This window comes from Carcharhinus amblyrhynchos, chromosome 25 (genome assembly GCF_965287045.1).
Source record: "Carcharhinus amblyrhynchos chromosome 25, sCarAmb.v2.hapA, whole genome shotgun sequence".
Lineage (NCBI taxonomy): Eukaryota > Metazoa > Chordata > Chondrichthyes > Carcharhiniformes > Carcharhinidae > Carcharhinus > Carcharhinus amblyrhynchos.
Window position 1 is genome coordinate 22,521,470 of NC_137348.1, and position 24,611 is coordinate 22,546,080.

Below are 24,611 nucleotides of genomic sequence, written 5' to 3' on the forward strand. Positions count from 1 at the left end.
ATTGTCTTCAGACAGGACAGTAAGTGAGATGTTGCAAGCCCAGGCAAGTCATGTGGGTTGCAGATAGTGTGACATGAACCCAAGATCCCAGCTGAGGCCATTCTCATATGTGCGGAACTTGGCTATCAGTTTCTGCTGATCGACTCTACGCTGTTGTATATCATGAAGGCCACCTTGGAAAACGTTTACCGAAAGATCAGAGTGCACTTCAGTGGTCACAGGCATTCGGCCTCTGATCTTCGGGTAAATGTTCTCCAAGGCGGCCTTCACGATAAATTACAGTGCAGAGTCCCTGAGCAGAAACTGATAGCCAAGTTCCGCACATACGAGGACGGCCTCAACCGGGATCTTGGGTTCATGTCACACTATCTGTAACCCCCATGACTTGCCTGGGCTTGCAACATCTCACTTACTGTCCTGTCTGGAGATAATACATATCTCTTTAGCCTATGCTTAATGCTATCTTCACTCACATTGTCTGCACCTTTAAGAATTGATTAGCTGTAAAGACTCGCATTCTAATCAGTATTCTGTAAACTGTGTGTGCCTTTATATGCTCTGTTTGAGACCAGAACTCTCCACTCACCTGAAGAAGGGGCAAACCCTGAAAGCTTGTGGGTTTACTATCAAAAAAAGTTGGACTGTAACCTGGTGTTGTGAGACTTCTTGCTGTGTCGGCCCCACTTAAGACAGAGGTGGGGTGAATTTTTTTCTCTTGAATGTCTTGAGTCTTTGGAATCCTCTTTCTGGAAAGATGGTGGAAGCAGAGTCTTTGAATATTTTTAAGGCAGAGCTGGATAGATTTTTGGTAAGTGTATCTTTAAGAAAGTTTTTAAATCATGTACTCTGTCATTGTAAACAGACCTTTTCAGTTTGTTTTTCTCATTGTTGCCGAGTTGTCTACCAGATGTCATTTTATTGCTACTTAAATGGGATTTGTTTATTTTTACAGGGATGTTTATGACTCTGCATCGTTAGAAGAAAAACTGGTTGGCAGGTCAGACGATAGAAGTTTTTCTTTCATTTTCAATTTGGAGCTGCAAGTTTGAGTTTTAGTTTTAGAAGGGCCATCAAGCTGAAAAGAAGTCTCTCTCTCCCTGGTTTTGAAAATTCTGCTGGTCATTTGAAAACAAGGCCTTTCTGAAGGGGGGAATCTGCTGTTGGTGGCTTGCCTAGATTTCCTGGTGCTTTGGGAAGCTGTTCTGACTTCACAATGTTCTGAGTCTATCCAGAGAACGACAGACTTCATCCAAAGGACTCAATTCCAGTACCACATGAGCATTAGTCTATGCTGTATTAAACCTGTTTGAAGGATTTTGTTTATGGGATTGGTTTGATTGGGACAGCTCCTATATTCATTAAGGGTTATGTATTATTATGGTTGTTTTGCTGTTGTTTGTAATTGATATAAGTTATTGCTGATATTCTTAAATACACTTTGTTTGATAAAAGCTCCCTAGTGGGTCATTTGAATCATACCTGGTGAAACCTGCTTATTCTAGCCAAATTCAAGATGCAAAACCTATGATCCAGGCGGGCTCCATAAAACATTTTGGAATTTCTGACCTGAACCATAATGTAAGCAAGGAGGCAGCTTTTCAGTCATAAATTACTTAACTTAAGGAATTTCCCATTCCACAATAAATAGTATCGGGGTAGGCAGGATGCAGATTTGAGATTATCAGATCAGCCATAATGTTATGGAATGGTGGAACATGCTTGAAGGGCTGAGTGGCCTACTCCGGCTTCTTGTTCATATCTTCTTTTGCTTTCATTCCTAACAATCAAATGTCTGAAATGGGATTGCTTGCGTGCCCCTTTTTGAACAGTTGCAGGGTGACACCTAGATAGTTGCTTAACCATCCGCTGATAGGGAAAAATGAATAGCGGCAGATGAGAGAATTTCTCTCATAAAAGAAGTGAACATTTACTCCGATTCTTGCTATTAATTATTCCGAATTTTACCAACTGGCAAACTGTCAAGGAAACAAATAACATTGCAAATGTGGAAATGGGTACCTCACATTTACCAAATGACTGCCAGTACACTAAGCCTTCTGTACTTGCTCTGTACATCTTTTTAGAGTAAGAAGTCTGACAACACCAGGTTTTTAGAGACAGGTTTGGTGCGCAGGTCTGCACAATGATTATTTTTGCTGAGGTTTGATGCCTGTGGTCCTGATCATTAAATGAACAGAACTTCTTACCTGCAGAATAGTATATATTTGTCCAATTTCATTTCAAAATATATATACTAGTAGTATAAAAATCCCCAAGATATACTCAATTGTTTAATAATTTAAGACTATCCGAAGGAAATATTTTGTATGCAGACACCCTTAAGCTGTAACCAATGAAAGATGACTAACTGCATGATGTACTCTTGTTCCAACGTTTATTTGTCAGGCAAGGCAATTTATTTTCGCCTCTTAGTTAAACAACACAGCTACTACTCTGAATTCATGCTGAATTCTGTATGCAGTTCTTATATTATACTTCTGCTCCAGTTACAACACTGATACCGAAACGTGTTCTGGATGCCATTATTTCTCCAGATTTTATACATTGCTCAGCTTACTACCAGACAGTGAGAATAGCTTTTTAAAAATCTTTCGAAGTCAAAGATGGGGAATCTCTTATTTAAGTTACTATTTATTATGGAATGGGAAATTCCTTAAGTTATGTAATTTATGACTGAAAAGCTGCCATCAGTAAGGCTCAGATTTTCTTACATGACAATATTGCCATAAAACAAGGTACAGAGTTAGCTGTTGATGCTTGTACTGACTTGCAAATTGATTGTTTTTGATGGGTGCTGAATTTTAATATTTAAATGAGATTATTTTGAGCTGTTACAGTGCCTAACCCCAGTGCTGTTTTTTGTGGTTTATTAATGAGAAGAAATTTTCAAATCTAGAATTTAAACCAATAAGAGTGAAAGTATCACAGTTTATTATTGAAAAAAATCCCAGAGTGTAGGTTTACAAAAGCAATTACTGAAAGGCTGTTCATTAAGGTTACACATGGATCACCACAAAGCATATTTCATTCAAGTGGCAGGGTAAAAATGGAGAAATTGGGAAAAGACAACTTAATTTTAAGTGATGGAAAAGCACTCTGACAGATCAGTTATTGTCCTTTCACCTCTGGAAACCGATATGCTGAAAGTCTTATACTGCCAGTGAACCTGATTCTCTTGACACACATATAAATATGTCACTTGGGCAGGGAAGCGAGGGCAACTTACAGCTGTGGAAATGTTCCCCAACAAGGAGTAGATCTCTTTGAGAGAGGTGGGAAAAAAAAAGCAGCAGAAACACTGGAACTATTACCTGTAAATCCAGGTATACAGTGGCATTGGAATCCATTATTTTCATCTTCACAAGTGCCCTGGTTCATACAAGGACCAGACTTGCATTCATCAATGTTTATTAAGCAGTGTTCTCCTTTTTAAAAAAAGAATAAATAATTAAAAATCTTGTTGCATAACAAATTCTTAACTGTGCCTTCATATGACCTGAATATATTGATGCATGTGGACGGAAACCATGTGTTGAAGCTTTGATGGTCAAGAGCAACATTCAACACAAAGGAGTGTAAGAAAGGGCAGTAAATCCATGTTGCATTTGATTACAGTAACTTCCTGATCATCACTTTACTCATCATTGAGTAAAGCTATTTGCTAAGTTTCAACATGGACCGGGACAAGGCAGGAACAAGATGGCTCAAGTTTTGACACCTGCTTTGAATCATGAACTTTGAATGAAAATTGATTACCTTAATTATTAAGACTCCAAATTATGAGACACAAAAGTAGAAAGCAAAAATAGAGGTATGCTGGTGTCTCGCGTTTTATTTCTGAAATATCCAAAAACCCTATTTAAAGAAAGAGAACATTCAAAGGTTGGACAGTTCGATGGAAGTACCCCAATGATACAGTGATATCAGTGTTGCCAGTATTTTGCTTGATGTCAGCCTCCTTACCTACGCAGAAACCTTCTAAGTTGGATCTTGCTGCTGTGATTTGAATGGGGTCAGTTAAGAGCACTGTCCTATTGATTAATAAGACATGACAGGAATTGTAATTTAAGACTGGCCTGAGACCAATTAAGTTTGACTTGCACAATATATTAGTGCATTATACAGACCACAATATATTAGTGCATGATACAGACCTGAAAACTTCCTATCTCTATAAACTAGTTTTGTCTTTGGTTCAGGACTTGACAATGCTGATATACAGACTATACCAGCACATTTATTTTAGATCTGAATTGTGGCTATAAATTGTTGTGTAAATAGAATTCACATCCTGAAATGATGATAAGAGCAAGTTTGAAAATGATTTTCAAAAAGGGTTGGATATGCCTTTGAACAGGAAAAATACACTTGACTATGGGAGGAGTCTCAGTGTGGAACTACTTAAATAACTCTTCCAAAGAGCCTGCACAGGTATGATGAGCTGAGTGGCCTCCTTTTGTGCTATACCAATCTACAGTTTCATGAGCATAGTTTTAATAATCTTAGCACTGGAGCAAAAGTTCTTTGCATAGATTTGATGCTCTTGCTGTGAAAAATTCTACAAGAAAATTACAGCATAGTAAGTAAGGTGGAATTTTCCATTCTGGAGACTAAGACAGCGAGTTTACCATTTTGATTCTAAGTGCTGAATCTGGGCGTAATTCAGATTCGACTTGTAAACCTGTTCTCAGGCACCCCCATATGCACTTAGCCAGAAAAAAAGTCGCGAGTCTAAATCGCATTGTGGGCGGGGCTTATTGCAACTGAAATGCTGCTGCTCTGATTGGAGCCTTCAACTACGCATGCGCAGTGAAAGAAATTTGAAAAATGCTCCCCTGTCACATCGCACCAGGGCCGGATAAAATGGCCTGGGAGCAATGGCCCCCACAGACATTGCCTCCCATCCACCGCACACCAACACCCCCCCCCCCCCCCCCCCCGGGCTCTCCCTCCTCCTCCCCACCCGAGAATGATCAGGCCTCCGTCCTCTTCCCATGCATACTCCCCCGCCTCCCATGCAAACTCCCTCTTCCTCCCTCACCAGAGAATGAACTGGCCCCCCCCCCCCCCCCCCCCCCACCAACCTGAGAACGATTGGGCCTCCCTGTCCTCATTCCCACCAGAGAATTGATCTGGCCCACTTCCCTAAGTGTGGTTTTGGGTGGGAAAGTCAATGTGATTCAGTAATTGACTCAGAGAGAAATGTTGGCGATGCAATGACAAGCAGAGGAACATCAGGCAGCGTAATTAGAGACTGTCACCAGATTGGAACAAAAGATGGAGGAGTCTGAATATGCTGTGTCTGATGTTGTATCAGAGTCTCTGTGGGAAGGGTGATGGCCACCTTGGAAGCTCAGGTCTAGCAGTTTCTGCCAAATTTGCACTCTGATCTGCACACCATCGCTCTAGCCATGGGTGCTTTATAGCTGTGGCTAGGCGAAAGGGGGCTGAGTACCTCAACCTCACTTCAGGTACTTCTTTTCCTCAAGGAGTGTCTCTTAGGAACTAAAAGGAAAAAAACGCCAGTCAGACAGCTCAAAGGAGAAACTACCAGGACTCTCTAAGGTTGTTCCGTTGCTTTGAATCTCCTCTGCCTGTGGCCCCATCAATCGCAACAGACTAAGGCGGCTGCTCCTGTCCCAGAGCAGGAGACCCTTAGCAAGCCTACAACTGTTCAACAACAGGTCACCTGTTAATTCATCTGTAGTTCGAACTAATCTTGAATGTTGGTGTATAAGATAGATAATGTAAATTGCTTTATCTTCCTGACCTTGTTAAGTAAATTTTAAATTTGTTTGCTCAAGACCTGAGGAATCTTGTGGCTCTATTTTGTGAGCAAGTGTCTTAAATCTCAAACTTTATTTACTTTTTAAACAATACTTTACAGGGCCCTAATCGAATTTCACCAACCACGTGTGGGTCTAGCCAGGGACCATAACAGAACAAAGTGCTAACTTAGTTCCCAACTTTGTGTGCGTACCATCATGTAACAGTTCACTGCATCCTGATGTCTGATGGCTTTTTGGGATGCAGTATCAAGATGCGGTTGCTGCATTAATCATGTCTGGGAGCCGGAGTTTGGAGTGATAGTGCTGGATGTAGCTTCCTCTTGAGATGGTCAAGCACTAACTATTGAAAGTGTTTTTTGTCTTTGAGCTGCCATGCTCAGCTGCAGACAGTGAGGCATGTATGCATCTTATGGGTGCAATAGCCTTTCAGCCTTTTGAAGGATACTATGGCCACTGACACGTTGCTGCCATGGTTGAAAGGGCTACACTATGTGTAGTTGATTAAGAATGTGTGCTTGTGGATTGTCATCACACTTCACATTGACTACATAATCCCTTTGCTACTGCATCTACCAAGGATGACTCTTTGTGACTTGTGCTTCCTCAGTGATCATTGTGAGCTGTAGACCTTTTATGACATGTTGAAGATGATAATGGAGATTTTGTTGTGTTCTCTGCATCGAAGCATGAAGAGAGCTGCATTGTAACAACTTCACCTTATTCCTCCTGAAATCTTGTAACTACGAGCTGTTCACAGACATGTCTTCCATATTATGCCCATGCAATGGCATCCCCTTGGCTCATCTGAATCTCCATCCCCTTTAGATTCATTCCCTTTACATCCTCCTCATTCAGGGAGGCACCTACGTCTTCCTTGTATCCACCTGATGAAACATCACCCCTTTGAAGTAACGGGTTGTGAAGGGTGCAGCAAATAGTGAATATGTGGTGATATTGGAGAGCCCTGCCTGAGCTGTTCAGACATCTCAAACACACCTTTAAGAGGCCAGTAGTCTTCTCTGTTAAAGACTTTGCGACTGAATGCTCAGCATTGGGCAGAATTTTACTCAATGGGCAGAGCAAACTGGTAAAATTGTGGGAGAGCTGAGAAATCAGAATCATGCCGGATTTCACAGCTCTTGCAATTTCATGAGAGCCGGATTTCCAGCGGTCAGCCTCTCAGATCAGGACACTCCTTGATTCAAGCACTCAGTGCAGCCATGCTCTCCATAGTTTGAGCTGCATAGTTATAGGTGCCCCTTCAACCAGAAATGCCTCCCACACACCCTGAGACTCCTCACTGACTATTTTTACTTCTTGTTTTTTTGAATTGCGTCATTGTAAGGTGAAATTGAAAATGTTGCTGCTGACCCTTATATGTGATACCATCTACCAAATTCCCCTAACATCCACCAACTCCCTTCCCTCCTCTTGCATCTGCACTGCCTATTCCCTTCCTTCTCAGTATACAGACTCTTCCTGTCACTCTGTTCCTTGAGCAAGCCCTAGTCCTACCTCTGTTTTCCCCCACCCCACCCATGTACCACACTCTCCCCCCCTCCGGTATTGCCTCCCATACCTACTTTTGGTGCAGCTTCTGATACAGGCACCCAAAATCTCTCAGCAACGTTCCTAATGCTAGGCGAAAGCGGCATCTACATACCTCACAGTTGTTGATGAAATGAAATTCATCAAGTACCACTTTTATATGCAGTTGGCGAACGACTGCTCTAACTAACCGCTTAATTTGAAGGGGGAATGTAGTTCTGGAGAGTTGTTTTTTTTAATGAGAAGTTTAATCAAGTTTGTTGGGCAATTGTTGTCTTTGCTTTATAAGATAAAACCATGTTTCAACTTGTCCACTACTGAAAGATCCCATAAAATAATTGATGGCTTTAGCAATGAAAAACACCAGCAATTCTTCCTCCTGCACCCACTCTGCATTTTCACCTGTAGCTGTGAGAACAAGTATCAAGAGCAGAATTTTGTAATAATGCCCCTCCTGGAATTTGGGAGCAAATTCACCTGCAATTTCTAAAATTGTGAGAATATCGAGGGAGCTGTGTGCATTTGTCCTTTATTCCATGACATTTCTAAGCCTGAATTTTGGGCTGACCTGCAAAGCCAAGTTGACAAAGGCAAATGTAGCCAGACGCTTCAGCATAACTGAAAGAGGAGTTGAATTGTGGGAGGTTGCCATAATATTCTTGAGTGGAGCGTTCCAAACATGTGCCATTATTCAAGCAAGGCTCCATTGTGCATTCATTGATATCAACTTCACAGTGTGGCCCAGTGTAACCTTTGAAATGGATACAAATCACAAACATTAGTTACTTCTCTTAATGTTAAGAGTTAAATTATGACCCTTAATCTCAGCACGGCAACCAGCTTGACTAACTGCTCATCGCATGACACAAAACAGTACTAAAGCTATATTATGTACAGAGCAATTAACGGTAGCAATTAAGAACTAAAAGAATTTGGCTGTATGGTCCACTAGTAGCATGGTCAAGACCCACAGTAAAATAGAGAAATGAGAATTACAAAGATGAGAGTGGAGGGTGAAACCAGATACTCCATTCACCTTACCCAAAAACCTATGATTCTCTCTTCCTTCCATCCATCAAAACACACAACGATTTTAGGATGGAAGGTGAGAACACACAATTAGGCCAGTCAACCCCTCTGATCTGCCATTCAGTTGGATCATGGTTTATCCAGATCTGCCATTCAGTTGGATCATGGCTTATCTGCATCTTAACCCTGTCTGCCTTTGTTGGTTCCATAATCTTTAATATCCTTGTCTAAAAAGCTTTTGTTTGAAATTTTTGATTGATTATCCCCAATAGCTTTAAAATAAGAATGTTTAGTTAATTAGACACATCCCTATCATGATTGTTAACTCCTCAAAAAAAAGTCAACTTGGTTTGTTAAGCATGACTTGCTCTTTGCAAATCTAGGCAGGCTCTTTCTAATCAGTTCATGTTTGTCAAGTACTTATCACTCTGTCCCTGGTATTAGGTTCTTGAATGATTCACAGAACCTTTACCTCCACAACTTCACCCAGAAGAAATTTTCATTGCTTTTCCTTATGCCAAAATAGAAGTGATCAAAGAATGATTCGCCCATCTTAATTCATGCATGCAGCACTATCCTGCAGCAACACCTCCCCCCCCCCCCCCCCCCCGGCCTATAACTGTATCTAATTGTTTTCTGAATAGTTCATCTCTACAAAGTAAAGGGAGGCTATGGTCACTAATATCACCATATTTTAACACATTGGATATTGATGGGGGTCAATCTTTGTTAGTTCCTCTCAAAGATGAACAGAAAACATGAAGTTTTAAAAACCACCTCTACTTGATCTTTTCTACCAGTTCTTCTCTGGAAGCAGATCTTTGGCTTTGGAGTAACATTCCCACCTCTAAGTTATAAAGTGCAGAATCTGAGTCCCACACCAGATGGTCTTGGTAACAGAGACCAAACTCTCGGCTGATACTCAGTCAAATACTCATTTCTAGTGCACATGGATGGTCCCCCTCATTGTGAAAAAACTAACCATATTATTGGTACATATAAAAGTTATTATAGCTCTGGAAGGAGCTTCCACATTGTGGCCTCAGGTTGTTAATCAGTCTGCGAGTCCTTCTGATCCAAGGGAAGAGTATAAAGTGTACAAAGATTTTATAAAGATATAAAAAGACCAAGCAAAAATGGAGACAGAGATTCTGGTTAGAGAGCTTTTCAAGTTTGAAGGAAAATCTACTGTACACAAAATGGATTATATATGAACAAGATGGTTGTTACTAAACAATTTTAACAGTGATTTTCACAGATAATTGAAAAATTATGATGTTTTGTGACTACAAACTTTCTGGAAAAAAGTAGAATGTGTTCCTATAGTTTTTTCATTCCTCCCCCCCACCCCTTGTTCCTCTGGTGTATACTCACCAGCCCAGCAGAGACAAGTGTAGCCCTTCACTCCTTCCAGGCACGTGGCACTGTTAACACAGGGATTGGATGCACATTCCAGGATATCTATCTCACAGTTAATGCCCACAAATCCTGTATCATTGCAGTCACATATATAACTACAGAAACAAAATGGAGAATAAGTATTGATTCCCATTTCCAGCTAATAAAGTAAAAACACACAGAATTTTACTGAAGACGGTAGGTCATTTTAAGGCTGGCATTTTATTTTGTTAGTTATGAGAGAATGTCTGATCTTTTGTTTCAGTATCCTTGTGTACCTCATGCAATGTGTCACAGCTGTAGAATTGTGCTTTCAATTCCCCTCATCACATTTGTCAATTCCACCAATAAAGGAAAATGGGATTGAGAGTAAAAGCCAATCTAATGTGCCACTTACTTGCTCCTTAAGAGCATTTTGTCACAGGCCCATTCCATGCCCTATTGGCTCAAAATGATATGCAATGTGACGGAGAATACATAATCTTATTCCATTTGAAATTCCACAATTTTTGTCATGCCTCAGTTAACATTTTTGTGACGTTCCCCTGGTGAGTCTAGTATTAGTTATTATCTCGCGGTATTCAACATGATACTTCATGGATATGTTAAGCAATATGTTACAAATGTACAGCAGAATTCCGGACCTTCAGCTTTTTCAAATAATTGTGCTGAATTAAAAAATGGCCTGTGGGTTTGCATTAGGTTCTCCTATAGAACTAATCACATTGATACTTGGAGGGTTAACAATTGTTCTGACCAAAGGGTCTAATGTTCAGATTGCATTATCACCTATAAGGGTGGGAGATCAGAGACCCCAAGGTATATTGTGAAGTTAGACTAGATACTAACTATTTGCTATTTTTGCATTAATATCTGTCAACAGAATCACCTCAGGTGTGATTCTACTAACAGACTGGGAAGCTTTTATCAAAACAAACTTTATTTAACAACACAGTTTAACTGTAACAAATTAATTAGCTTAAGCCTTGTTCAAATATTAAATATTAAACATGACAGAATGCAGTTCTTTACTGCTAATCTATCCCTACGAATTCTAATTCAAACAATATTCCTCTTACAGACTTAAAACTCCTCTTCAAAATCAGCAAAACACAGGCTTATATGCTTGTAGTCAGGGTGCTAGGCCTAAAGTTCTCAGAGCACTTTTGGAGAGAGAGCCATATCTTGCTTCTTTCAGAACCAGGCAGAAACTGTTTTCAAATAAAAGATAAACTATGTATCTCCCTGCAAGCTGAGCACCTCCCATAAGTACATGACTCTATCTCTGTCAATCAATCTAATCAAAACACTATTCTGAAACCCAAGGGGGGAAAATCAAGTAAGCACAAGCGCATTAGCTTTGTTAAAAAAACACATCCCTAACTAAAATCAGTCATTATCCGGCATTGTCAACATTTGACTGCCTGTTGCTCAGACAAATTAGCACCATGTAAACAGAGCTGAATTTTAAACATACCTCTTACAAGAAACATGATATAAATACATTTCTTAAAGGCACATTATCATCACACACAGCTGTGTTAATCAAGAAATTGCACAAGTGATAAAATGAAAATTAAGTAATGGGACAAAAGAATGAAAACTTACATCAGTCTTTTATGTCTTTTAAATGCCATGTTCCATTACTCTAACTTATGGGTGACACGGTAGAACATTGATTAGCCTTGTTGCCTCACAGTTTCAGTGACTATGGTTTGATTCTGACCTTGAGTGACTGCCTGCATGGAATTCACACGTTCTCCCTGTATCTGTGTGGGTTTCCTCCATGTGCTCGGGTTTCCTCCCACAAATCTAAAGATGTGCATGTTAGATGAATTAGCCATGCTAAATGTGCAGGGTTCTAGGGATAAGGTGGAGGTGAGGGCCTGGGTGAGATGCTCTTTTGGAGTGTTGGTGCGGACTTGATGGGCCAAATGGTTACCTCCTGCGCTGTAGAGATTCTCTGGTTCTATGTCCAAGCACAGAGTGACCTTGTAGTAAGTACTGTTTTCTCTCTTGATCCTAACTTAAAATCATTTGGCACTGCAAAAAGATGCAATTCCTTGAGAGTTTCAAAATCAGAATCTCTTGAATCGCAGTCTGGTGCAGCCCACTGAGCTTATCCAGTGCTCACCATGTGGATCAAAACCTGGCTAATTCACTGTCCTACCAAAATATGATTGTGCCACTGTTCTGAATTACACTGCATCCATGATGTCCTGATTTGGTTTTCTGGCAACTTTGGAAATATTCAACCCTCAATACAAATCATCCAAAAACTATTAATGTTCATTGTCTCATTTGCATTTGTGGTTGAATGCTGACTACATTTACCTATACATATAAATTGCTGTACTCAGTAATTAGCTGTGCAAAATGATAATGAGATTTCTTCCCTTTTAACATTGTAGAACTTGTATGGGATTCCCATTTCCCATTGCTGTAAACTGTTTGGTACCTGATCAAGGTCATGAACTAAACTTAAATACTGTGGATCCGAGCCTGTAATAGAACCTTTACCTTAGCTGATGCATTGAGGAGTTTGTGATTCTGACCAAGGAACAACTAGGCCTAGATCCAGGCAATGTCTGCTTGATCAAAAATCTTCATTATCCTTCTACTGTGTAATGAAAATAGCAATAGCTGGCCCACTGGCCAATCCCCGTCCCTTCTTATCTATTTGGCTATGAAGATTGTAGGAGTTATGGAAGTTTTCCTGTATCTCACTCCTGACTGGATGATTTATATTTGTTATCTAGAGCGTTTTAGCATTTACAGATCAATCTGAGCCAAATGGTTCATTAATGGAGAATGCTTTATCCTATTCTTGCTTCCCTTTGAGTGTGTCTGTATGTCAGTCCCCACTTTGCACTCTATAATGCACTAGATTAAGTTTGCAGTTGGAAAACAGCTTTGCAACATTTTTACCAAGATGAGATAGCTCACAAATGTGCAATTAAAGTTTTTGGCATGAACTGTGTCATTAGGTCAGAATATTTAGGATGTCAGCAAAAAAAAAGTTGAACCATTTTGACAAAAGTTGTGCCCCATAAATATTCTTTAAACATTTGTCAAAGCAAGAAATGAGGAAAATTTCCTGCAGGGTGAGACGATTTCCTGGTTATTTCTATTTTTAGTTTAAACTTGTTATTTTAGAATACTTTTTGTTACAAGCCATATCTTCTAGAAGCCTTTCTGCTATATTTGAAATTTGGCAACAGTGGGAAGCCTTTTTGCTACATTTGTGCGCCAAATGCCTGTGATGTAGTAACCATCTCTTGGTGGAGCTCAGGGAAACATTGATAGGGCTAGCTGCAAGGTACAAATGTTTTAAGTTACAAACTATGCCACCACCTAGGGGCAGAAATGAGAATACCATTTGAAAAGGCAAAATGATTAAAAAAAACACAAGACTTCTCTTTATCTCTTTCTGTCCCACTTTAAATGGATTTTTTCTTCCTTTAATCCTGGGGATGCTTCAGTAATGAAGAGATGGATAAGTAACCTATTTGCTGGACTGTACTACTTTAACTGACCACAAGGAGGTTTTTGATAGAAAAGGGAATTAAAGGTTATGGGGAGAGAACAGGAAAGTGGAACTGATCCACTTCAGATCAGCCATGATCTTATTGAATGGCGGAGCAGGTTCGAAGGGCTAGATGGCCTACTCCTGCTCCTATTTCTTATGTTCTTAAGGAGACTCATTCAAGCAACCCTTGTTCTAACTTGTCCTTTCTCGCTATTGGGAATTGAGTAGCCTTTGTCACCTTTCCTATGCCACAGTTGAAGTTGAAATTTTGGTAGAAAATCAGAGATGCAACGTTAGCAGTTGCTCCCACAGCTGCCTCCAACTTACTGTGCACAATGCTGTAATTGTCTTGATGTCTGTGTAAATAGTCATGTGTAGAGCACAAATCCTACATTTTTGGGGGTCCATAAACTGAAACATACTGACCCAGATTTTGCAATGGTAATATTGGCAAAGTGGTCAGCTTTCACCATCATTACTTGACTGAAATGGATAGCAGCTTCTGGAGTATACACATGCGCAGAATAATGTGGAAATTGAAATTGACAGCAGCTTCTGGAATATATATGTGCAGAATAATGTGAAAATCCAGAAATTGTTTTGAGGCTTCTCTGGAGGGTGCATTGTTGAGGCACCCTCAGACTGCAATCAATGAAAAATGAATTAAATTGATGCAGCCATCCATGTTACGCTTAGTTCCACTGTAAAAACCCTTGAAAAAGTTATACATTATTAAAATGAAATCCAACTGCATTTTTATTGGCATATTGATGTCTTAATACTGCTAACTCACCTCACTGGCCACCAGAAGCTAATTTTATATATGTGGATATCAAATTTCTGTGTCATAAAATTACACAACATTTTAAAGTTTTAGAAGTTTCTCCTTATTTGCCTTCAGTGTCAGTCATAATTTATTTAGCTACCTGAAAATTTAAATTAAAAATGAAATAGATTAAGTGCTTTTAACTTCCTGCTTTGCTGCGTGAATACTTCAATGTGATTGGCTGTGAACCTACGTGCTGATTCATTGCTACTGCATACCAAGACATTCTTTTGACTTGATGTCAAATTTAAACTGCCATCAGGAAAAGGAGAAACTATGCCCAGAGCAACTTTCTTCAAGGTCAGCAGCGAATGTCAGTGCCAAAAATGGACAGTCTGGAATGAAATGTTACCTTTACACATAGCACTGTGCTGACAGGTGTTAGATTGCATTCAACTTCACAGTTCAGATGTTAGGAAATTAAAAGACCAATATAGATTTTATACATCTCTTATACTTCTACCATTCATTCCATGAGGTCACGACAGTGCGGCCAACTTCTTGCCCACCCCACCACTGGATTTGGTGACCTCCTCATTGATGCATAATTAATAAGCTGAACAGTGGACGATTGCATGTGTTCAGACATCCTGCTGTCCAGTGGGAATCATGCCAACTTTCCCACCTGTTGCCAGACTTAGACTTCAGATTGGAAGATTCTGCCCAATGTTTAGTACTATTTCTGTACCTATTTGTTCAAAACTTTAAATTTAGAAAAAGGTCAAAATTGAAACATTAGACACAAATATTTCATAATTCAAGGTTTAAGGTAAGGTGCTGCAAGTAAATTATTAGTCTGAAATCATTTCTGTAACATAAGGTGTCATAACTATTTCTAGATGGGTTGCAGATGAATCTAAACTTCTATTCTTAGAATTGTCGATTTAATTTTTTTTCCAGAGGATTCATTTTCCTTTCTATAAAGTTCCTATCTGTGTTACTGATTGACTTTCCTTCAACTCAAAAAATAGATCCAGGTGTGACACAGTAGTGGATCTATGAAGACCTTAATGCACATTAGAATGACCATCTTGTGAAGTCTATCTGTCAGCAATGTGATAAGTGTGTTCCTTACCCATTGACCATGTCCTTGCATGTTCCTCTGTTGATACATGGATTGCTAGCACATTCGTCAATATCAGTCTCGCAGTTAAGTCCCTCATAACCAGAAGCGCAAGTACAGTCGTAGAATGCAACGTTGTCTTTACATGTAGCACCGTGCTGACAGGGGTTTGACTCGCATTCATTTATTTCAACTTCACAATTCAGACCTTAGGAAATTAAAAGACAAACATAGATTTTAAACAAAATTTCATGTTTCTACTTTTGATTTTCAGATTGTATCTATATAGAAAGTAATCCAAGTTTTGAAAATTATGTCCTTTATCTCATTTCTTTCCTTTCATTCTATTATAATGTGTGGGAAACAGGTAAGTAAAGACAAAAAGGTGAAGAATTTTCATTGGGGGTCATCTAGAATCCCAGCATTAGCTAATATAGATGTCATCTGCATCTCAATCTGATAGACACTGCTTATGTTATTTCTCCAGTCAGAATTCAAACAGTTTATCATGGTGACAGTCTGTTTCACTGATTGTATTTTGAAATAAACTCAAATTTAAATTCTTTAAAAATGAACATTTTAAAACCACAGCAATGCTCAATAGTTAAAGAAACATACTAAAGAATAAAACAAGAAAACATACACAGCTTGCAAAATTTTAAATAATTGATGATTAAATGTGAAATGAGCTACTTCTGGTGTTAGCAGATTAATGAGCCCATTAACACCTGATGGACATTATTTGAGAGGCTTCATTCAATTCAGACAGACAATTTTATATCTGTTCATCAGATTTTCCATCATTACACAGAAGTTTCAGGGAAATTATCCTTTGGATTTGAGAAAATCTGTGCCTCCACCTGCAGCATTTCACAAAAACACAAGAAATAGGAGCAGGAGCAAACAATATACCCTACTGAGCCTGGTTGTGATTCAGTAGGATCATGGCTGATCTTGGGCTTCAACTCCCATTTCCCGCCTTGCTCCCTATATTCCTTAATTCCCTGAAAGATCAAAAATATCTATCCCAGCCTTAAATGCATTCAACGATGGAGCATCCACAACCCTCTAGGGTAAAGAATTCCAAAGATTCACAACTCTGAATCATAGAATCCGTACAGTGCAGAGGCCATTCAGCCCATCGAGGTTACACTGACTCTCTGACACAGGCCCTCTCCCCAGTCTTATCTCCATAACCCTACATGTTTCCCATGGCTAATCCACCTAACCTACACATCTTGGGACACCAAGGGATAATTTTACCATGGCCAGTCTCCCGAACCAGCACATCTTTGAACCGTAGGAGGAAATCCACGTAGAACATGCAAACTCCATCCAGACATCAGCCAAGGCCGGAATTGAACCCGGGTCCCTGGCACTGTGAGGCAACAGTGCTAACTGTTGTGCCACAGTGTCGTCTCTCAAGTATTTTCTGTTCATCTCAGACTGAAATGATTGGCCCTGTATCCTGAGACTCTGCCCCTATGTTTTAGATTGGAAATGATCTCTCAGTGTCTATCATTTCAAGTCCCTTCAGTATTTTGTATGTTTCAATGAGATCACCTGCAGTCTTCTAAATTCCAGAGAATATAACCCCAATTTACCCAGCCTTTTAAGAACATAAGAAATAGGAGCAGGAGTAGGCCATCTAGCCCTTCGAGCCTGCCCCGCCATTCAATAAGATCATGGCTGATCTGTCGTGGCTCAGTTCCACATTCCCGCCCTCTCCCCATAACCCTTAATCCCCTCGCTTATCAAAAACCAATCAACCCGCATCTTAAAAATATTTAGCGAGGCAGCCTCCACCACTTCAACGGGCAGAGAATTCCAGAGATTCACCACCCCTTGAGTGAAGAAGTTCCTCCTCAACTCCATTCTAAACCGCCCCCCCTTTATCTTGAGGCTGTTCCCCCTAGTCCTACTGTCCTTTCTGAGCGGGAAAAGTCTCTCCACCTCTATTCTATCCATCCCATTCATCATCTTATACGTCTCAATGAGATCTCCCCTCATTCTTCTAAACTCTAACGAGTACAAGCCTAGTTTATTCAGCCTCCCCTCATAGCTCAACCCCCTCAACTCCGGTATCAGCCTAGTAAACCTCCTCTGCACTCCCTCCAAGGCCAAAATATCCTTGCGTAAGTGCGGCGACCAAAACTGCACACAGTACTCCAGCTGCGGCCTCACCAATGCCCTATACAGCTGCAGCAAGACCTCCCTACTTTTATATTCAATCCCCCTCGCTATGAAGGCCAGCATCCCATTAGCCTTCCTGACCACCTGCTGCACCTGCAGACTGGGTTTTTGCGACTCATGCACAAGGACCCCGAGGTCCCTCTGCACCGTCGCCTGCTGCAGTTTTTCGCCACGTAAGTAATAGTCCTTCCTACCATTATTCCTACCAAAGTCATAGGTAAACCTCTCAACCCAGGGATACATTAATGAACCTTCATTGTACTGCCTCCAGTGAAAGTGTATCTTTCCTTAAACGTGAAGACCAAAGCTGCATGCAGTATTTCAGATGTGGACTCTCAAAAACACTGCGCAATTATAACAAAACTTCTTCATTCCTTTACCCCTGCCTTCTTGTAGTAAAGGCCAACATGCCATTTGTCATCCTAATTGCTTTCTACACTGCGAGGTAACTTCCTGTGTTCCTCACATGAACACACCCAAGTCTCTTTGAACATCAACAGTTAGCAGTTTCACGCCTTTTAAAATAGAACATAGAACAGTACAGCACAGTACGGGCCCTTTGGCCCTTGATGTTATGCCGAGCTTTGTCGGAAACCAAGATCATGTTATCTCACTCCCTATCATTCTGGTGCGCTCCATGTGCCTATCCAATAACCGCTTGAAAGTTCCTAAAGTGTCCAACTCCACTATCACAGCAGGCAGTCCAAAAATGTATTCTGCTTTTCTAACCTTAGCACCAAATAAATAATTTAACACTTCCCCACATTAAAATCCATCTACTACCTTGTTGTCCAGTTTAATTTAGTTTATTTATTAGTATCACAAGTAGGCTTACATTAACACTGCAATGACGTTACTGTGAAAATCCCCTAGTTGCCACAGTCCAATGCCTGTTCGGGTACACTGAGGGAAAATTTAGCATGGCCAAAGCACCTAACCACAGTTTTTGGACTGTGAAGGAAACCAGAGTACTTGGTGGAAACCCATTCTGACACAAGGAGAACGTGCAAACTCCACACAGACAGTGACCCTAGCCGGAAATCGAACCTGGATACCTGGCACTGTGAGGCAGCAATGCTAACACCGTGCCACCCTTGTCCACTCACCTAACCTGTCTCTATCTCTTTACAGTCTCTTTCTGTCCTCCCCACCGCTTACCTCTCCATTTGGTTTGGTACCATCAGCAAGCTTAAATACCTTAATCTGTGTCTTCACCTTAGCCGTTAATAGATTGTAATAGCTGAGATCCCAGTACTGATCCTTGTGACACTGCCTGCCATCTTAGAAAAAGCTGGGTTTATGCTCATCTCTGCTTTCTATTTGTTAACTAACCTCTCCCTTGCTAAAATATTAATTCCAACTCCATGAGCCCTTTATGTCTGTCTGAAATCTATTATAAATTTTAAACCCCTTGAATACTTATCTTCATCTTACAAGCTCAATGCCAGTTGAAGCAATTCTGTGTTGCACTGAGAGTCCTAAAATTGTGCAATTTGGAGCTATTTACTTTGTGGCACTTGGAAACCATGGATGAAGACTTTTAGTTGTTGTATTAAACTAAAGGCTACAAAACTGAAGCCACATTGCTGGTCCTTCAGAGGATGTAGTGTTGATCTTGCACATGACCACCACAAATATCAGGTTATGTCGCCATGTTTCTGGCATCTGTTCAGAATGCTTTTCACTCTTTAGGTGGCACTAGTAGCAAAGTCAGGTCGGTCACTATTTAAGCAATATTTAATGGAAAATGTAGCATAACGCAGGATCCAAAAGATAGGTTAAATATTATCTAACAACGAGTCTGATTTATTTATCCATTCAAGGAAGAATTGTGACTGTACAACTTTAACAATTCAAAGTGACTGAACATAAGAACATAAGAAATAGGAGCAGGAGTAGGCCATCTAGCCCTTCGAGCCTGCCCCGCCATTCAATAAGATCATGGCTGATCTGTCGTGGCTCAGTTCCACCTTCCCGCCCTCTCCCCATAACCCTTAATCCCCTTGCCTATCAAAAACCTATCAACCTGCGTCTTAAATATATTTAGCGAGGCAGCCTCCACCACTTCAACGGGCAGAGAATTCCAGAGATTCACCACCCTTTGAGTGAAGAAGTTCCTCCTCAACTCCGTTCTAAACTGCTCCCTCCCTTTATCTTGAGGCTGTGCCCTCTAGTCCTACTGTCCTTTCTGAGTGGGAAGAGCCTCTCCACCTCTATCCTATCCATCCCATTCATCATCTTATATGTCTCAATGAGATCTCCCCTCATTCTTCTAAACTCTAACGAGTACAAGCCTAGTTTATTCAGCCTCTCCTCATAGCTCAACCCCCTCAACTCCAGTATCAGCCTAGTAAACCTCCTCTGCACTCCCTCCAAAGCCAAAATATCCTTGCGTAAGTGCGGCGACCAAAACTGCACACAGTACTCCAGCTGCGGCCTCACCAGTGCCCTGTACAATTGCAGCAAGACCTCCCTACTTTTATATCAATCCCCCTCGCTATGAAGGCCAGCATCCCATTTGCCTTCCTGACCACCTGCTGCACCTGCAGGCTGGGTTTTTGCGACTCATGCACGTCGCATGCTGCAGTTTTTCGCCATGTAAGTAAGTAATAGTCCTTCCTACCATTATTCCTACCAAAGTGGACAACTTCACACTTGCCAACATTAAACTCCATTTGCCAGTTCCTGGCCCATTCGCCCAACCTATCTAGATCCTTCTGCAGACTTTCCACACCTTCCGCACAATTTGCCGTTTCACCAATCTTGGTGTCATCAGCAAATTTCGACACCATATACTCGGTTCCCTCCTCCAGATCATCTATATAAATGGTAAATAGCTGAGGTCCCAGCACCGACCCCTGGGGCACTCCACTAGTCACCAACCGCCAATCCGAATAGCACCCTTTGACCCCCACTCTCTGCCTCCTATTTGACAGCCAATCCCCTATCCACGCTAACACCCTACCCCCAACTCCATGCCCCCTGACCTTCTGTAATAACCTCTTGTGCGGCACCTTATCAAACGCCTTCTGAAAATCCAGAAAGACCACATCCACCGGCTCTCCTCTATCCATCGCCCTAGACACATCCTCATAGAACTCCAATAAATTTGTCAGACACGACTTCCCCTTAACGAAACTGTGCTGCGTCTGCTCTATCAAACAATTCCCCTCAAGATGCCTCGCTATTTTCTCCTTGATCACGGATTCTAACATTTTACCTACAACAGACGTTAAACTAACCGGCCTATAATTCCCTGCCTTTTGCCTGCCACCCTTCTTAAACAACAGTGTAACATTAGCCGTTTTCCAATCTTCCGGCACTTCCCTGGAATCCAGCGACGTTTGGAAAATAATCACCAAGGCATCCACTATCACCTCCGCCATTTCTTTCAGAACCCTTGGATGCATTCCATCCGGTCCTGGGGACTTGTCCACAATCAGTCCCTCCAGTCTTTCGAGCACTGCCTCGCTAGTAACAATAATGTCATTCAGGCCCTCCGCTCCTACCATCTTTCCATCGCTAACACCTGGCAAATTATTCACGTCCTCCTCCGTGAAGACTGAAACAAAAAAGTTATTCAAGGCCTCAGCCATATCCCCATCCCCTACCACTAAGTCCCCCCTCTCATCCCCTAAGGGTCCTACGTTCACCCTAGCCAGCCTCTTCCTTTTTATGTATTTATAAAAACTCTTACTATCCTTTTTTATATTAAGCGCTAGCCCAGCTTCATTGTTTATCCTACCCTTCTTTATCAACTTCTTTGTCATTCTTTGCTGGTATTTAAACCTCTCCCAATCCTCTTCTCACCCACTACTCTTAGCTAGTCTAAACGCATCTGCTTTTAATTTAACACTTTCCTTTACCTCCTTCATTATCCATGGCTGATTATCTCTCCTCCTGCGATCCTTTTTAACCATCGGAATAAATTTCTGCTGAGCACCAAGAAAGATCTCCTTAAAGATCCTCCACTGTTCCTCAGCAGACTTACCTTCCAATGCGCTCCCCCAATCAACATTCGCCAATTCCTCTCTCATCCTATCGTACACCCCTCTGTTCAAAGGACACAGTCATACACATGACTGACAGTGTATCTTATCACACATATTAACTTTCACCATAGCTTTTAGTTTTTAACATGAAATATAATAGTTGTCACCACCAACTGCCCTTATGATAAGGGTCCAACAGGCTATTCATCAGATCCACAGACAAAGTCAGGTGATCAAATAAAATAGTAAATAATATCTTTAATTGTGTTTTCTACAAAATCTGATTCACTTTTGGATATATGAAATGGAAAAAGACTAAAATATATTAGTAGTAGTTACGCAATATATTTTTTAGGCCAGTTTTTATTCTTGTCTGGACTGTATACCATAAGAAAATGATAATGACTCATGATTATCACAGACAGACACACGCACGCACTTTACCTGACTACAAAAGAAAGGTTTTATGTAGAATTAATAAACTAACAGTTGAGCTTCAGTGGAAGCTCAACAAACAGCACCTCATCTTTCCAAACTCAATATTGACTGTAGCAATTTTATAGGATAATGTCTGTCTCCATTTTGTTTCCTTCATCTTTATAACGTTTGGTTTTTCTCTCATTTTTGCTTTATCATTCTACCATTCACACCTCCTCTCGCAAGTTTCTTTACATGTTCCTTTACTTGGCCCACTGTCAATCACTTTGGCTCTGCATTACCGACTCTCTTGTCATTTAATTTCTCCAATCTAACACCCTGTTTAAAAAAAAATTCAATTTTGTTCTTTTTCTACCCTCCCAGCACCCCATTTTTCACTCATTTTAAACTTACTATGTTTCTCACTTCTTCCACAAATATCTCAGCTTTAACTATGTTCAGTGATGATGCATCCATAATTCTCTGGGGTAGGGAATTCCAAAGATTCACCACCTTTTGAATGAAGTAAAGAATTTTTTCCTCATCTCGGTTCTAAATGATGGGTCCTTTATTCTGACACTGTGCCCTCTTGTTCTAGATCCCCCAGTCAGGAGAACCAATCTTTCAATATTGACTCTGTCAAAACCCTATAGAATCTGGTGTGTTTGAACAAAATCCCCCTCATTCTTTCAAATTCCAGAAAGTATAGATCCAACTTAATCAGCCTCTATTATAGGACAACCCTCCCAGACATCAGTGTCGTGAACCTTTGCTCTCCTGCCTCCAGTGCAAGTACTTGAAAGTGTAAGTTCCTTAAAATGGAGACCAAATTTGCATACACTATTTCAGGTGAGGTCTCACCTAAGTCCTGTACAATTGGAGTAATTCTTTATTCTTCTGCTTTAACCTCCTTTCATGTAGGCTAACATGCCAATTGCTTTCCTAGTTGCTTGTTGCACTTGCATGTTAAGTTTGGTGTTCCTTGTACAAATACACCCAAGTCTCTCTGAGCATCAATGTTTTTCACATCTTTAAAAAAAAATTCTGCTTTTCTTTTCTTAAAATTCAAGCGAATAAGTTAGACTTCTCCACATTATATTCCATCTGCCGTCTTGCTGCCCGTCACTTCATTCTCTATTATCTCTTTTCAGCCTCCTTAGTTTGCACTGACACCTAGCTTTGTATCATTAACAAATTTAAATATGTAACTCTATCTCTTTAAGTCGTTAATATAGATTGGAAATAACTGAGGCCCAGAACTGATCCTTGTAGCACTCCACAAGTGACAGCTTGTAAATTGAAAATGCTCCATTTATCTCTACTCTATGCTATTAACTAATCCTCTATCTATTCTGATATATCATCCGCAACACCAGTATTCTGTATTAATCTTTTGTGCGGTACTTTATCAGATGCCTTTTGCATAAAATTGCATGGACACCTTGCCGTGCAGGAATCAATTTTATGGCTTTAAGTCTGTCCTTTCCCCAATTAAGGCCCCTTAAGGGCAATTTTCAGCCCAGCCTCAATTTTTAGCGGGTGCTGGATAGCTCAAGATGCAAAACAGAAAAGTTTTCAATCCTCAATCTCGAGTAGGAAGACAGGGGCAAAGGGGTGTCTCTACTGGAAGCCGCCTTCTGACTTGGAAGGGATGGGGGGGGGGGGCATCTTTCCATCAAGGACTAGACACGTCCGGACCTCCCTTCTTTGGTAGCCCTGTCGCCCTGCTCACAACCTTCCTGGGATTCCCTACACTATCCTGCCCAGGACCCCTACCACTTACTTTGTCTCCATGTCCTGACATTTAGTACCAGGCCACTAAGCACTGTGCCTAGAGGACTGGAGAGCTCCAAGATTGGACTTCCTCCCAAGTGAGGACAGAAGGCTCTGCCTACTGACAATCAACACTCAGACGAGCATAAAATGTCGGAGTTGAGCACGTGCCATCCCAAACTTTCAGGCTATTGGCCAGGTCTCAATGGGGAAAGCTTTATGTGAAATCATTAGGACTGGTGGTTTTGCCTTACCTGTCCATAGCCTCTCCATGTTCCATTAAATCTTCCACCCAAGGCCGCTGCTGCAAGGCCACATTCATTTAACTGGCAGCCTCTCCATATGATGAGAGACTGACAGTGGTGTAAAATTACATTCAATTAGGTTTTTAATTATGGAAATGGGCTGACTGCTTCCTTGTTAGGTGGTACCTTCAGATCCAGCCCTGCCATCAGTAAAATGCCTGATGGCAGGACTGCTTCGGGATGCCCATCTGACCAGGTGTCCCATGATTTTACTGGCTCCCATCCCCAGAGGCTGCTACAGTCCTGACTCATTACTCTGTTTCTCAGAAGAAACTGCCTGACCACTCAAGTACTTCTAACATTTTTTGTTTTGATGTCTGATTGGAGCATCTGTGATGTTTTCCTTTTATACAAATACATGATTAGTTTTCTTTAAGATAATTTAATAAAGTGTCTTTGATGAATTTGTGCTAATTTGTCAAATATATTTATACTCCATCAATGAGTAGAACATACCAGAGACAGCCATGGATGTATTATCTTAAATGAATGATACAATGATTTTTAAAAATGTTGGGTGGAATTTCCCCAAACAAATTCTAAGTGCCAAATTAGCGTAAAAACTGGAGTAAATCCTACTGATTTTTTCAAAGTGAATCTCCCACACTCTAAATCTCAAAGAGCCCCAGTGTGAATCACTGTGAAAAGTTGTGGGCAGGGCCTATTCACATTTAAGAGGCTGGCAGCCTAGCACTGAGTGGGCCAATCCGCATGTGCTGATATGTCGG

General features: G+C 40.8%; 1 protein-coding gene across 4 annotated transcripts in view; it reads right to left on the reverse strand.

Moving 5' to 3' along the window:
- The window catches only part of LOC145358179 (protein crumbs homolog 1-like), a 243,980-nt gene that overhangs the window by 114,650 nt on the left and 104,719 nt on the right, over positions 1-24,611 (reverse strand). For 3 of the 4 annotated variants that reach the window (XM_080211931.1, XM_080211929.1, XM_080211928.1), the window contains exons 3-6: positions 15,216-15,411; positions 9,762-9,901; positions 7,927-8,109; positions 3,333-3,446 (exon numbers count right to left, since the gene is read on the reverse strand). In XM_080211931.1, the coding sequence (XP_080068057.1) occupies positions 3,333-3,446; positions 7,927-8,109; positions 9,762-9,901; positions 15,216-15,411 (633 nt within the window). The remainder of the gene's footprint in view (positions 1-3,332; positions 3,447-7,926; positions 8,110-9,761; positions 9,902-15,215; positions 15,412-24,611) is intronic. The other variant, XM_080211930.1, reaches the window with a different exon arrangement.